The sequence below is a fragment of the Antechinus flavipes genome, chromosome 1 (assembly GCF_016432865.1).
Source record: "Antechinus flavipes isolate AdamAnt ecotype Samford, QLD, Australia chromosome 1, AdamAnt_v2, whole genome shotgun sequence".
Lineage (NCBI taxonomy): Eukaryota > Metazoa > Chordata > Mammalia > Dasyuromorphia > Dasyuridae > Antechinus > Antechinus flavipes.
In genome coordinates, this window is record NC_067398.1 from 223,340,734 (window position 1) to 223,356,740 (window position 16,007).

Here is a 16,007-nt window from a genome sequence, read left to right on the forward strand (position 1 = left end):
AGAAAACCAGATGAAAGGATTCCATCACCATTATTGCCTCTGTCCCTTTAAACAGAGCACGTGACGCAGACCGTTCGCGCGGGAACGGCTTCCACAACAGCAGCTAGCTGTAGACTGGGCGGGGTCCTCGGCGCGCGGTTTAGAGCCAACCCGGTACAACCGCCTCGCTCTTTCCACTCGGACTCCACCTTTTTCCAACAGAGTTAACCAATCACCATCTTGCTTCTGATCCAGCCCCTCTTCACTCGCGCGGCCCCAAACTAGACAAACAGAACCCGAGGAAAAAAGAAGGTGGGGCTTCCGTAGGGGCGGGTCATTGAGGGCCGCGCGCTCCCCCAAAGTTTCGAACCTTGTTGGCCCGAGGCGGAGGACAAAATTAAGAGCAATAGCCAATAGCAAATCACAAACCAATCGCGCGCGCTACTCCAGGCCCTCCTCTATCTTCGCCCCGCTCCACCGGGAAAGCTTCGGGGATTGTCTATTGGCTAGAAGGGGCTGTCACTCAGCCTAGAGCCGCTTGGGTCCCGGAGCCTTAAGGTGATTGGTTCCGCCCAGGCGCGAAATGTAACGCGGGAAAAGCCGGATCTGGGACATCGGTGGTAGCAGCAGGTTGTTATTTTCCGGGGCTTGGGAGTTTGGCTTTATTGTCACTTCGGGGCAGCGTGAGAAGTCTGAGCTGACTGCGCTTCCCTTCCACCCCGCTATTGCGGGGGGATATCGGGGAGAAGGAGGTCAGTCTTGGCAAGGGTCCCATCTTTGCCGCGGCTTCTTCTAGGATCCCGAAACTCCTGATTAGGGAAATCTGCCCCCCCTCGACAACTACCGGAGGGATCCCAGGAATCGTCGCCACGGCCGCCGCCACCACTTTCTCCTCCCCTGTGATGAGTCTGCGACTATTCTAGTGTCAGATTCATCGGGGAAAGCGCTGCTGGGTCTGGAGCGGTGACCAGTTGCCGCAGACACCTCCGAGCCCTCCCTTGGCTCTACTTAGCCGGGAAGGAAAGACCGTGCGATTGTGGCCCCGCCGTCACCGTCAAGGGTGTGAAGCTCAGCGACCGAGAGGGACCGGGGCGGGCGTGTGTGCGCGTCGCGGGGACTTGGGGGGCTGGTTGGAGAGGAGGGGATGATTCGGGGGATCGAGGCAACTATGGCGGAGAACCAGTCCCCGCTGCTCCAGCAGCAGCCGCCGCCACCCCCAGTTATCTTTTGCCATGATTCTCCCAAACGGGTCCTGGTGTCGGTCATCAAGACGACCCCAATCAAGCCCAAGCGGAGCAGCGAGCAGGAGCCGCCGCCGCCGCTCATCCCAACCAGCCCGGGCTTCAGTGACTTCATGGTGTACCCTTGGCGCTGGGGCGAAAACGCGCACAACGTGACGCTAAGCCCCGGGGGACCCGGCGGAGGCGGCTGCTGCGGGGCTTCGGTTGTGGCCACCTCCCCCGCCTCTTCCTCCGTCAGCACCCAGCAGCCGCTCCGGGGCCGGGGAGTACCGGCCTCCACCGTGGTGGCCACGGCAATCTCTGGAGGAGAAGAGGAGGAGGAGGCGGGCAGCCCGGATAGCAGCCACCTGAGGGTGAGTCTCCCCGAGACCCGGGAGAAAGGAGGGGGTGTGTCGGGAGGAGGAACGAACGGGGGCAGCTTCGGACCCGTTAACGGGCAACCGATGCCTGCGTAAGTAAGGAGCGGACGGAGCTACGGAAAAGTGGACTTAGGATCCCGACCGGGCGCGGGGTGAGACCCATCCCGCACCCTTAATTCGCCCCGCCTGACACCTCCGGTGGGGAGACGAAAGGCCGGGTGGAGCGGGTCTGAGTCTCCTCCCAGCACCCCAGACCGCGGGAATGGAATAGGGCGGGGCGGGGAGGATTTTAAAATGCTGGGGTTGTTTCCTGGGCCGCCGGCAGCTGCGGAGGCGGCTGTCAGGGGCGCCGACGTCACAGCCGCGCGCCAAAAAACGGGTCTGGCTGTCACGCGCCCCCAACCTCTGGGGAGCGGGCGGCTTTGGGGGAGAGCGGGGCGGGGGGAGGGCAGGTCTGGGGGCGGGCGCATCGCGAGAGCGTGGGGGCGGGGCGAGAAACGGGCGCTGGGGTGGAGGCAGCGGCGGAGGCTGACAGTGGGCTGTAGGGGACAGGCGGGGCAGGGCGGGACGGGATGGTATGGCATGGCACGACACGACCCCTCTGGGGCTTGTCCTCGGTGCTTTCATTCCTGACCGCTAAGGCCGGCAGAGAATAGGTAAGAAAGCAGCCCTCGCACTGGGTACCAGGGGTGGGTGGAACGCCGGTTCAGTCCGAGCTGATCCTGCGGGAAGGTCTAGGACCTTGAGGCAGAGAACGAGCCTTGGGAGGAAAGCGCAGGGATCCAAGCTCCGTGCACCTCCTGGGGCCTCCCAGCCTGTGCCGAGTGGGAGCTTGGAGCGAGCGGGGTGGCTTCATTCATTTGCCTTGGTCTTTCCAGCTCTTAGCACGCAGAAGGCGCTTGTGAATAGAACTTCTTTCACCGTGGGTTGTCTTAAGCTTTAGTCTCGCGGCTTTTATCCTGGAAAGCAAAGGTCTTCCGAGTACTCAACGCAAGACACAGTATTTTTAAGATTTCGAGTTCTCCATTATAGTTAAGAAGTGAAATGTATAAATCTGGAAATTAAATCCCGGCTGCTGTGTTGCCACATAGTGGCAACAGTTGCCGAATTGAATGTGATATTTAAAAGTAGCACTTTATAAAATGCAACATGTATTTTTCAGTGTAACAGTTACTTTAGATTTATTAGTTTTTTTTTATTCAATAAATACTTGTTAAGAGTCTTGTCTACGTGTTAAGCCCTTTGTTAAGCGCTAGATGTTATAGGAACAAAAAAGATCACACTGCCTATAATGAAGAAATACAATAAAGGGCATCAAATTCTGGAAGGTGGTGGAAGGAAAGGATGTTGAGGAATGCTTCAGAATGAGATAAGCTGTTTCTCTCCCCTTTCCCCTCCTTCCCCCCCCCCCCCTTAAATGGGTAGGATATTGTTTTTAAATGGGACTCTGAGCAAGGAGATAATTAATATGTGAAAAAACATGGAGAATGGGAATGAGTATGCTACTAAGTTGCCTAAAAAGGTAGGGTTTATAAAGAGAGAATAATGGGAAGATAAGGCTGGTACAATATATAGGCCCAAACGTGAAGAGCATTAAATGCCAGGCTAAGCAATTAGGGCTATTGGAGGGATTCAATCAGGAAAATTACACGATCAGAGCTGTTAGAGATATTAATCTGGCAGCAACGTGAAGATTTGGAGGAAAGAGGGTTATTCCAGTAGTTGAGGTAAGAAGTGATGAGTATCTAAACTCAGATAGATGGCTTGCAATGGGAAATGGAAAGGAGATAGAAAAAAATTGAGAAAATTTTCAGAAGTATATAATAGCTCTTTTACAAACTGATTGGGTGTTTATAGGCAAGGGAAAAATTCAAAGGTTTCAAATCTGGGTGACTTCATGAGTTGTGTGTGGTGACCAAAGATTTTTAGCGAGGTATTGGGTTAGTATAAGTACACCTTACATTTGTGATGTTAGTTGGGCATGTAGGTGGGAATGCCTGGAAGAAAAAAAATTAGAGAAATTAGGAAAGGGCAGTATTATGAAAGAAGTGATTTTAAAAGGTGTGGATTAGTGGTGTCACATATAGATAAAGGTAGAGAACTCTGAAAGTTATTGGATATTATGTCTGAAAAACAGTTAATGTACTTTAAAAACTGATAGTTTTTGTCAGCAGACAACTATCAACAAATACACAAAAGTATACATTCTTTAGGATAATAAATTTCAGCATTAGAAGGGTACCTAGGAGGTTTTCTAAAAGTCTGACTACTATGTGGAAAAAAAAAATGCAAATCATATTTGGAGCTCTCTGCTAATAAAACTACTACCTCAAGTTACACAAGACTGAAGTCTTCATAAAGACTGATGTAAAAGCAATTTTCTTGGTAAACTTATCACAGCAACCAGGTCAAGCACTTTAAACACTTTTAGATGACTGCTTAAAATATTAAATTTCTTTAAAGGTTTATTTGATTACTGATAAAAGGAAAGTGATTAGCTTTCCAAAAAATAATTATATTTTAATTTCTGTAAAATCTCTCTTCTAAAAATGTTTTATCAGTGCTTTTTTTTCTTTGATAATTAACTTTCTAGTGATCCAATCCATCATTGTAACTAAGTGCAGTTAAATAAAACACCAGCCCTACAGGTTATGCTTAAAATACCCACTCTTAATTTTGTTTTGATAGTTCCATCCTCACCTGTTGCCTATAATTTCACCGAGAGAAGAAAAACAAACTCCACCTTCATCAGTTCTCTGAAGTCACCACTGATTACTGCATCGATAAAGAGATCTGATATCTTACAGTATTTTTCTTTGATTATGGTGGTTATTATGTTGTTTTTCTCCTTATTTTGCTCATTTCATACTGTGTTCCTCTTTCTCTGAATTCTTGAGAAACAGCAATATTCTATATATCATATAGAATAATTCATTCTCAGTTGATATATACTCATTTTGTTTCTAATTCTTTGATGCAAAAACTGCTTCTATACGTGTATATGTATATATAACAAAGTTAATTATATAGGAACTTAAAAATTATCTCTGACCTCCTTGGAGGGATGAAGATAATGTCATGGTGATGTGGAAGCTTCCAGCTAAACTGAGATCTCTTTAAACCACCTCAAGTACAATAGAAAACAAAACAAACAAAAAAAATTAACATCAGCCAACCGGACTTTAACTTCCTGCTCTGTAATAGGCACTGTTCAAGGTTCTGGGGATAGATACAAAAAGTACAACTCATGTCTTTAAGGCACTTATATTCTACATATATACAATATTTTCATTGATAAGTAAACAGGAGATACAAAAAATATAGTGATTGGAGACGGGAAATGCTACTAACAAGGATGGGGAGGATCAAAGACAGGTTTCTTGAAGATGGGTGTTCTAAAAATCCAAACGCTACATTCCTTATCCTTCCTTCCATTATAAAACAGATTTGCTTCTTTCTCTTAACTTTTGTCTCCTTTTTTTGGTTTTCCTGTTAACTTAATAGTGCAGAAGAGGTCATGATTATAGCATTAACCTATGCATTACTATAAACATAACTAGTGGCAGAAAAATCAGTTCCCAAGTTTAAACTCTTGTCATTGCAACCCAGTCTGCTTTGGTATCTAGATAGTTGGAACAAGCGACTGAATTTGCACTGCTGATAGCCATTATTTGTCCTTTCCAACCCTCTCCCAATCCTTGATATTTGTTATATCACCTTATTGTAAATGTAATAAAGGACCTTTTGACTGTCTACTCTAACCCACATTTTTAAAAAAGTTACTGTTTAATTGGTTTACAAAGATACTTTAAGATCTAAGATAAACATAGTAGGAGAGGGTTTTTTTTTTGGGGGGGGGGGGGAGAGGGGAGGGGAAGATTGATTATATAGCTCCAGAGTAGGTAAAAACAAAACAAAAGCTATGGTGAGTGAATCTCCATGAAGGTAACAAGTGAAAGTCCATTTGGACTTTTTTCATTGGTGAATTCCATTTTTTTAAAAGCTAGTTTAATATTAGTATACTCTAATATTGTTAATTGAAATTCCTATGTATTGTGCTTTGCCTTTTAAGGATATGTGTTTTGCCATGTATTTTCATATGTATTCAAGCAATATAATCTTTTATGAACACTGTTGGAGTATAACATTTCATAGGAGAATATTTTCTTAATAGGTAAGCACATAAAGAACAGCAGTGTAATTAAAAGCAGCATATAACAAAAAAAATTGAGTGGTAGAGGTAGCAAACAATTTTAAGTTCAAGAAAGCTATTATTTATAGAAGTTGGAAAATCTTTGTGGTTGGAGTTGCATTTTGATAGAATATGCGAACTAATTATATTCTTTTGAGTTAAATGCTTTTCTTTAGGTAAACAAACACTCTGGGCAAAACCTATTTATCACCTTACTTGAGTTGCTTTAATCTGATTAACATCTAGTTGAAATTACCTTCAGCATATTAATAAGTTTGATTGCATAGGTCTGATAGCCATTCTGTTGGTCCAAAATGAGCCATCACCTCTTGATTGTCTACCAGGGGTCCTCAAACTACAGCTTGTGGGCCAGATGTGGCAGCTGAGAACTATTATCCCCTTCATCCAGGGCTATGAAGTTTCTTTATTTAAAGGCCCACAAAACAAAGTTTTTGTTTTTACTATAGTCCGGCCCTCCAACAGTCTGAGGGACAGTGAACTGGCCCCCTATTTAAAAAGTTGAGGACCCCTGGTAGCCCCTTCTCTCCGACAAAACAAAAATAAATATGAGAATTCAGGCTTATCAAAGGTAGAGGCTGGGAGAGGTTTGTTTGTTGTTTGATGTGGATGGTAGTGATTCTTGGTGCTGTAGAAAATAAAAGAAAAACAAAACAAAACCTTAACAGAACTCAGAATTTTGTTGTGCTTACAGTTAACCTATGAACATTTCCCTTTCTGTAGGCAAAACAAGTCTGGTTTTCCCCCTTTTATAATTCTTGACTCAACTTTCTCCTTCCCCAAACCCTTTATTTAAAGAGGCTAGTGCTATAAAATCATGGTTTCTTATTCATACTTCAGCATTTCAAAGGTCTGTGATTTGATTAGTGTGGGCTTTCAGCAATATAAATGACAGACCCATTGGAGGGAAAATTCCTCAAATTTAAACTGACTTAGTGAAATTAAATGTCTTTGAATCTTTTTAGGGAAAAATTTAAATGAGAGCTCTGTATTCCATCACTGAATCCTTATTTGAAACCTTTACATCTTGTTAGAAATTGTCAGAACTTGTACTTGGCTGACATTGCTTTGGAGAGCCCAGGTTTGCCACTGCTAAAATAAACTTGGTTGTAGGATTTGATACTGTATAATTGTTAACATTTTTATTCTAGCCAAAAAGAAAAAGTTCATATTGAAGTGAAACTCTGCTTATTTTTTGATATAATGAATTGAAAATGTTTCATGTTTATTTTTTCTTATTTACTTTAATGGAAAAGCATGGCTTGCTTTTTGGCTCACTTTTCCTGCTATAAGAATATGCCTTTTTCCCTTTTGGCAGGGAATTTTGAAAAGTGATACTGTAAAATTCCTCTGGATTTTATATCTACACTACTGATGAGAATATTCACTGACATACAGATATATACCTGCTGTTGAGACTTTTTAGGTTTCCAAGTAACTTCAAAATTTGATTTTTAAGATTGCTTATACAGATGAGTATTAGATTCTGTTTTATAATTTATTGTTGCAAAATTTTAAATGATAGGATATTAAAAAACAAAATATAATTCAAAGCTTAAAAATATAATTAGTGAGGCAGTTAATTAACACAGTGGATAGAGCACCAGCTCTGAAGACAAGAGTACCTGAGTTCAAATCCAACCTCAGATACTTAACACTTCTTAGCTGTGTGACTCTGGGCAAGTCACTTAACCTCAATTGCCTCAGCCAAAAAAAAAAAAGTCATTTAAAAAAATATAATGAGTATTATGGAATCTGACTGGTTTTCAGTGCTATTATTACTCTAAAGATTAAAGTCTTAATTTCAAAAAAGGAATGCTTTTTTTTTTTTAAGAACATAGGTACAAAGTATTTTATTCAATACTTTTTTTATATTTTGAAATGATCCTATCTTGATTTCAGATCCATTTTGTTACTTCCCACAAAGAATTAATTTTACAAATCCCTGATTCCATACTTTTCTGTAACAGAGATTTTAAAACAGAATTAACATTGTTAAATATCTTGTCAGAATTTATTATTTGCTATTGCCTTAATGTTTGTGTTCTTTGCTTCGAACAAGTCTTAGCAATTTTTTAGCATGCAAAGATGTAAAATCCAGTTAATGAATACCACTGGTTGTCATTAGCAGGTCTGAGGTATATTTAAGAGAAAGGGAGGGGAAAAGTGGAAAAAAGCTAATAGGGAATAGGAGATGGGCAATAATAATCAGATAGTTCAGATGCCACATTTTTGCCAACTTTTGTGTAATACTGGCTTAATTGAATAACTACTTAAGAATTTCACTCCTCCTTTACTTAGCAAAATGGGAAATTATTTGCATTTTTAAAATGAATTTATTCAATTTGGCAGAATAGAAGTGTAACCTACTTGAACTCTCCTAATATTCTCCTTCAAACAACTTTAAAATAATGTGTCAAATTGAATTGTGGAGTACCATAGCCAACAGAAGGTCAAGAGGAGACATTTTTCCAGCTCAAGATAATTTAAAAGTTTGGCAGGCAAGCTTTGTGATAATGGGCTGGCTGTATGCAATGTCAACACTAGCAATGGACTTTGGTGGCCTTTGTGAGACTGGAGGTCTCTCAGTCCAGCAGCAGGAAGAGAATTGGACAACTGGTCAAAAAGAGATTATACTCTTAAGGAGAGATATTTTTTAAAAATTATTGGGCTATCTGAAGGCCATTAATTTTAAAAAAGCCTAGATGTCACAAGTTAGGAAATTATAAAAGAGAACTGCTTCATTAACCTAGAATCAGAGAATAACATATAAATTGAAAGAACTCACCAATACCTTAAAGAGATCTCAAAATGAAAACTCTTAGCAGTATTTTAGCCAAATTCCAGAGTTTTCAGGTCAAGGAGAAAATATTGCAAAAGATCAAAAACATTCAAATATTGTACAGTCATAGTGAAGATGCATAAGATTTAGTAGCTTCCATGTTAAAGAATCAGAGAATTGGAATATAATATTTCAAAGGGCAAATGAGGTGGAATTGCAACCAAGAATAAGCTACCTAACAAAACTGAATATAAGGGTGAGGAGATGGAGATGGTGGGGGATATGAAGGGAGAGTAAGGGAAATGGATATTTAATGGAAAAGGTGACTTTAAAGCATTCCTGATGAAAAGACTAGATAGAGTGAATAGAAAATGACATTAAAACACAAGGCTCAAGCGTACAAAAGTAAACATGGCAAAAAAAAATAAGGGACTTAATAAGGTTAAGCTGTTTACATTCTTATGTGGGAAGATGATACATGTAACTCCTAAAAACTTATCATTTTTAAGGCAGGTAGAAGGAGTCTATACATAAACAGAGGATACAGGGTAGATCAAGGTGATTACACTGGGATGATCTTTAAAATAAAATGAAGCACTGGAAGAAGGAAAAGGGGAGAGGACCAACAAGGTAAAATTACCACACATAAAAAAGGAAAAACTTTCACAGTAGAGGAGAAAATAGTGGTTAATATTTGAACCTCACATTGAAGTTGATACACACACACACACACACACACACACACACACGTTCAATTGGAGGGAGAAGGCAGATTAATAGAAGCAGTGATCAGAAGCAAAATAGATTTTTTTTTTTTTTTTAGGAGGGACATGGTTTAAAAAAAAAAGGTTGGACAGGATAAAAAGAAAATAGGATGAATGGAAATATACACTCATAAGTCTGAATGTGAATGGGATTGACTCACCTATAAAATGATAGCAGAATGGATTAGAAATCAGAATTCAACAATATGTTACAAGAAACACATTTGAAAGAGAAAGATATGCACAGTTAAGATAAGGGAATAGAACAGATTGTTATGTTTCAGCCAAGTTAAAAATGTAGAGATAGCAATCAGGATTTCAGAAAAAGCAAAAATAAAAAGTAGACTTCAGAGAGAGAATCAAGGAAATTACATTTTGCTAAAAGCAAAAGTAGATGAAATGATATAAACAGTAAACCCAAAGAAACCATATGGCAAGCATCCAAATTCTTTTTTTTTTAAATTGTAACTTTTTATTGACAGAACATATGCCTGGGTAATTTTTTACAACATTATCTCTTGCACTCATTTCTGTTCCAACGTTTCCCTTCCCTTCCTCCATCTCCTCCCCTAGATGGCAAGCAGTCTTATACAAAGCATCCAAATTCTTAAAGGAAAAATTAAATAAGTTATAGGAGGACATTAAAAAATTAAACTATATTAGTGGAGACCTCAACTTTCCCCTTTCAGAATTAGATAAATTCAACCATAAAGTAAATGATGACAAAGTTAAATACATGAGTTAGAGTTTAGAAAAGTTAGAGATAGAGTTCTGAAGCAAATTGAATGGAAATAGGAGTATACCTTTTCTTCAGTTGTGTATGGTATCTTTCAAAAAAGTATTAATGTATTAAAAACCTCAAAAAAAGGGGAAATATTAAATGCACTTCTTTGAGACTCTAATGCAGTAAAAATGATATTCAATAAGGGGCCTTGGAATCATAGATTAAAAAAAATTAATTGGAAACTAAATGATCCTAAAGCATAAGCAACTTAAAGAACAGTTTCATTAAAGATAATGACAACAATAACACAGCATAACAGAATTTGTGGGATACAGCTAAACAGTGCTTAGGGAAAATTTAAATCTCTCAGTGCTTATATCAGTTTTTTTTTTTTTTTTTTTAAGAGATTGGACATGTGATTAAAAAAAAAAAAACACTAGGAAAAGAACAAATTAAAAATTCTCAATGTAACATCAAAATGGAAATACTGAAAATCAAAGCAGAGATTAATAAAATTGAAAGAAAAAAAAAAAGATTGAACCAATAAAATAAACCATTGATAAATTTGATTTTAAAAAAAGGAAAAAAAACAAGTTACCAATATTAAAATTGTAAAAAAGGAAAATTCACTAATAAAGATAAAATTAAAAAGATTATTAGGAACTATTTTGCCTAATTATGTGCCAATAAAATAGATATTTTAAAAATATTAATTGTCCAGATTAACAGATAAAATAGAATACTTAACTCTTAAGATAATGAACTCCCTAAGAAAAATCCTCAAGACGAAATGGATTTACAAACGAATTTTACCAAACATTTAAAGAATTTTAATTCTTTACTACATAAATTGTTTGGAAAAAATAGGTAAAGGAGTCCTGCCAAACTACTTACATGACACAAATATAGTTTTGATCTCTAAACCAGAGAGAACAGGGAAGAAATTATAGACTAGTTTTCCTAATGTATGCTGATTAAAAAAATCAAACTAAAATGTTAACAAGTAGATTATAGCAATATATTACAAAGATCATACACTATGACCAAGTGAGATTCATACTGGGAATGCAGGATTGGTTCAGTATTAGACAAAGTATAATAATAACAATAACAAAAATAAAAATATACATAAACATATATACACACAAAATGGAACTTTTCTTAAAATGAGTATCTAAAATGAAGAGCGAGCATTATTTAGAATGTAGATAAACTAGATGCCTTCCCAGTATTAGGGATGAAGCATGGATGTCCATTATCACTTCTATTTTTCAGTATTTTACTAGAAATGCTATGTATAGAAATGAGACAAGAAATTTAAAGAATTAGAATAGGCAATGAGAAAATAAAACAAAACAAAAAACTCTTCAGATTGATAAAATTGTATACTTAGAGAACCCTAAGGAATAAACTAAAAAATCGAAACAGTGAATCTTACCACAGTTACTTGATATAAAATAAACCTTCATAAACCATTAACATTTTTATATATAACCAATAAAACCCAAAAGGAAGAAATAGAGAAATGGCATTTTAACTGAGACAAATACTTGGGAGTCTGCCAAGAAGAACCCAAGAACTTTATAAAAACAATTTTAAAATAATTTTCACAAAAATAGGTATCTAACAATTGGAGAAATGTTAAAATGATAATTCTTATCAAAATTAGTTCAGTGCCATGCCAAATTATCAAAGAATTACTTTGTACATCTTGAAGAGTAATTAATCTGGAATTACAAAATATCAGAATATCAAGAGAATCAATGAAAACAATCCGAAGGGAGGAAGGCTAGCAATATCAGATTTCAGTTTAGATTAAAAAGTGGCAATCATCAAAACACTTTGACACTAAGAAATAAAAATAGTAGATCAATGGAATAGATTAGGCACACAGTGTGCAGTAGTTAATGACCATAATAATCTAGTGCTTGATAAACTCAAAGATCCAAATTTTGGGGACAAGAATTTACCACTTGACAAAAATTGCTGGGAAAACTGAAAAGTTTGGCTGAAAGTAGGCATATAGGCCAATATCTCCCATAATCTGCCAGGATAAGGTCACAGTGAGTAAATAATTTAGACATACTAATTCTGCCTGTCAAATCTTTGGAAGGAAGAGTTTATAACCAAACAAAAGAGAGGATCCCAGGAAGTAATGAATGATTTTGATTGCATAAAACTAAAAGTTTTTGTACAAGTAAAACCAATGTAGCAAAATAAAAAGTGAAACGTGAAACTGGAATTAATTTTTACATTAAATTTCTCTGATAAAGCCATTCCTCAAATATGTAGGGATTTGATTCAAATTTATAAAAATAAGAGCCAGTCCCCAATTGATAAGACCAATAAGTTTTCAGAAGAAATAAAATCTGTGTACTCAAATGAAAAAAAAAAAATCTCTAAATCACTGTTGGTTAGATAAATGTAATAAAAGCAATTTCCCAGATTAAACAAAATTAAAATTAAAACTTATCAGATTGATCATTTTTCCTATTCTGTCATATTAGCCATTGTTGGAAGTGATGTGGAAAAAAATAGGGATACTGATGCATTGTTGATATAATTGTGAATTAGTCTAACCATTCTGGAGAACAATTTGGAATTATGCCAGAGGACTATAAAACTGTGCCTATCTTTTGACCCAGAAATACTGTATTAAGCTTGTATCCCAAAGAGATCAAGGAAAAAGGAAAAGACTTAAATTTACCAAAAATATTTATAGTAGCTCTTTGTGGTAGCAAAGAATCGGAGGGAAATGACTGAACAAGTTGTGGTATATGATTGTGATGGTATAGTATTTTACTGTTAAGAAATTTTAAGAGGGATTGCTGCAGGAAAACTTGGGAAGAATTATGTAAATTGATGTGGAATGAAGTGAGAAAAACCATTTGTATATAGTAATAGCAACATTATAGGACTTAGCTATTCTGATACAGTGATCAAAAGTAGTTCCAAAGAATTCATTATGAAAAATGCTATTTTCCCCCAGAGAACTGATGAGCTGAGTGCAAGCTGAATCTTTTCACTTTATTTTTCTTACTTTTTTATTGCTATGTGGCTAATGTAGAAACATTTTGTATGATTTTACATGCATAAGAATATATTTCTTGTCTTCTCAATGGGTGAGGGAAGGATGGAGTTCAAGAGCATTTGAAATTCAAAAATTTTAAAAAAGAAATAATTTTTAAAAATATTCTACCAAACCACTTATGTTTCATTTATGTAACTTGTCTAGTAGGGAAACTGTGTATGTACAGCAAGTTGATGATTTTTCCGCTCTTTCCAGGCAAAATTGATGATTGTCAATTTAACCCTCACTTTGTTATTAATAAATTATTCCTATTTAATAAATTTTAGATATTGCCCTCTTGTAGATTATTGTATGAGGAAAAATAATCATTTAGGCTTTTAAAAGCTTTTTGTGTGGTGTTGCAGCCAGAATCAACCAGTAGTCAAATATACAGTCAATCTGGTTGTCCTAGGATTAAATAGATAATTGAAATCTATTGGAAATAACTTTTTATTCCAAAGTCTTTTGTCATAGGAAAATAATATATTCTACAAGTTAACTGGGGAATCTCAATTAGTCACCTATCTGTTAATTGATTTTAGTAGCTTGGGCTTTAACCAAGCTTGGTATTTGAGCTAATCATTTGTTTATATCACCTAAATGTTTTCTGATATTACAATTAGGTTGAAGGGTTTGTAACTGCAGCCTTACATATAATCATTGAATGCCTAATGTGATTTCTTTTGTGTGAGACGAAGAGGAGTTTTGGCTTTATTGTTAAGTGATTCCATATAAGTTGCATTTTACAGGATTTTTTTTTTTTTTAATTCCTTCTTAACACAGGATGGAATCAGACGTGGTCGACCCAGAGCAGATACTGTCCGGGATTTAATAAATGAGGGAGAACATTCTTCTAGCAGAATCCGTTGTAACATCTGTAATCGAGTATTTCCAAGGGAAAAATCTCTACAGGCACACAAAAGAACTCATACTGGTATGTAAGAGCAGTTTGTACAATAGTAAACATATTTTACCTGAAGTCCTTAAAAATCCCTAGGCATCAAGGTAGACTTGAACATACTTTTTATTGAAAAACACATCTTTCCTGTATTTATTACCATAATGATATATTAAATGAAGGGTAATATATTCATATGACTAGAGGGCAATCTTGGAATTAGTAAGACCCAGTCTTGTTTCTGAAACATAATAGCCATTGAGCATGGGTAAGTGATTTTAGCCTATTTCCCTCTACCATTTCCCATTTTAAGATTTATATATTATAGAGAAGTTGTTTCCAGCCTGTACAGGATGTTCCTTACTTCAACAAAACAATGTATACATACAAAAAAATGGCAAAGCTTGTATGGGAGTAGGGAAAGATTTATTTATAGAGGTAAGAAGAGGATGGTTTCTAAACCCTGGTAATAGATGATTTATATTGCTAGTTCAGGGCAATTCAATAGATATTGTACAGGCATGTTGTTAATGCATCTCTGAAACTTCCCAATCTTGGGATTTACTGGCTAGATTTCTTTCTTAAGGACCATGCCTTAAACCAAAACCAATCTGATTCTTATTGGCCAATTATAAGTACTAGGCCAAGCTTCATGTGTTCATTGTTTGGGTTGCAACAGACTCAGATTGAATGTAAATAGCAATCTTTCCTAATTTGTCCAGAAACTCTGAACTTCTGTCCCCTTCTTCTCCAACTAGTGCCTCCTCTGGTCACATTCTACATTCTGTACTCTATTATGCTTTGGTTTTGCTTGGTTACCAGATTCCTGTTCAGCTATGTTTCCTATTATGAGAGTCTTCCCCTCCAAGATTCATTTATTTAGATTTTTATCTTTTTTTTTTTTTTTTTTTTGGATTAGGTGACAGAGGAGATTCTTTGCCCAAATTGCTACTTACCCTTAATCACTGAATGTGCCCTCAGTCAAATTGAGACCTGTTGAAGATCTTAGCTTAAAAAGACCAAAATCTCCTACTGCATCCAGGACATTTCCAATCGTCTTGATCTGTATTTTGCCACTGGACTCATATGGCTCTGGAGGGGAAAGTGGGGCCGGTGACCTTGCATAGCCCTCCATCACTTAAATCCAATTCATTTGCATGTCATAGCATTACCTCCCTGATGTCATTGTCCTCTTTGAGAACGAAGGACAGATAAGACTAACAGGCATGTTGTTATGTAAAAGTGTCAGGTAGCTCAAACTACATATTTTCTAATACTCTGCTAAATCCATCTGTATATACATGTTGCAGTGAATTATTTATTTGTAAACAAAATATGAAAATAGATGACAATTTGGATAGCCTTTTTAGTTATCAGTGCCCCTGAAAGGAATATATTTGTTGTATATCAGTTTGTAGGTTCAAATTTAAAAATATTACTTCAATACTCTTATGTTTAATCTAGGACACACACACACACACACACACACACACACACACACACACATTTAAATATATGATTTTCTACTCTTCCACTCACTGATATGTCACACTCTTCTCTTCTGGTTTTTGACTTTATTGCTTAGTTGAAATTGCACATTCCAATTTTACCAATGAACTTTAGTTGCCAAATCTGATGGCCTTTTCTTAATCCATCCTATTCAACTTCTTGGTGGCTTTTGACCACCCTGTCCTCCTGAAGAGTATCTGGTTTTTTGTGATATTGCTCCCTTGCTTTTCCTCAGATTCTTTTTACTTTTCTTTGTCTTTGTTATTGGGTTGTCATTCGTACCTTATCCCCTAACAGTGGGTATAACACAAGGTATTATGGACCCTCTTTTCTCTATGTATTTTCTCTTCTGTTGTTGAACTCATCAATTCCATGGATTTAGTTATCATCTCTAAGCAAAATGACTACCAGATGTATATATAGTAAATCCTAGTCTCCCTTTTGAGCTATAGTCTTTTCTCACTGTCTATT

General features: G+C 37.3%; 1 protein-coding gene and 1 long non-coding RNA gene across 2 annotated transcripts in view; both read left to right on the top strand.

The window, feature by feature from the left end:
• The first annotated feature begins 578 nt into the window (after positions 1 to 578).
• ZNF367 (zinc finger protein 367) overlaps positions 579 to 16,007 on the top strand; it is a 32,661-nt gene continuing 17,232 nt past the window's right edge. Inside the window, exons 1-2 of the mRNA XM_051996830.1 lie at positions 579 to 1,573; positions 13,913 to 14,063. Coding sequence (XP_051852790.1) covers positions 1,124 to 1,573; positions 13,913 to 14,063 — 601 coding nt within the window. The 5' untranslated portion in view covers positions 579 to 1,123. The remainder of the gene's footprint in view (positions 1,574 to 13,912; positions 14,064 to 16,007) is intronic.
• On the top strand, positions 2,130 to 2,796 carry LOC127561652 (uncharacterized). The gene is made up of 2 exons (XR_007953502.1): positions 2,130 to 2,235; positions 2,458 to 2,796. It is a non-coding gene; the product is annotated as an uncharacterized LOC127561652 (long non-coding RNA).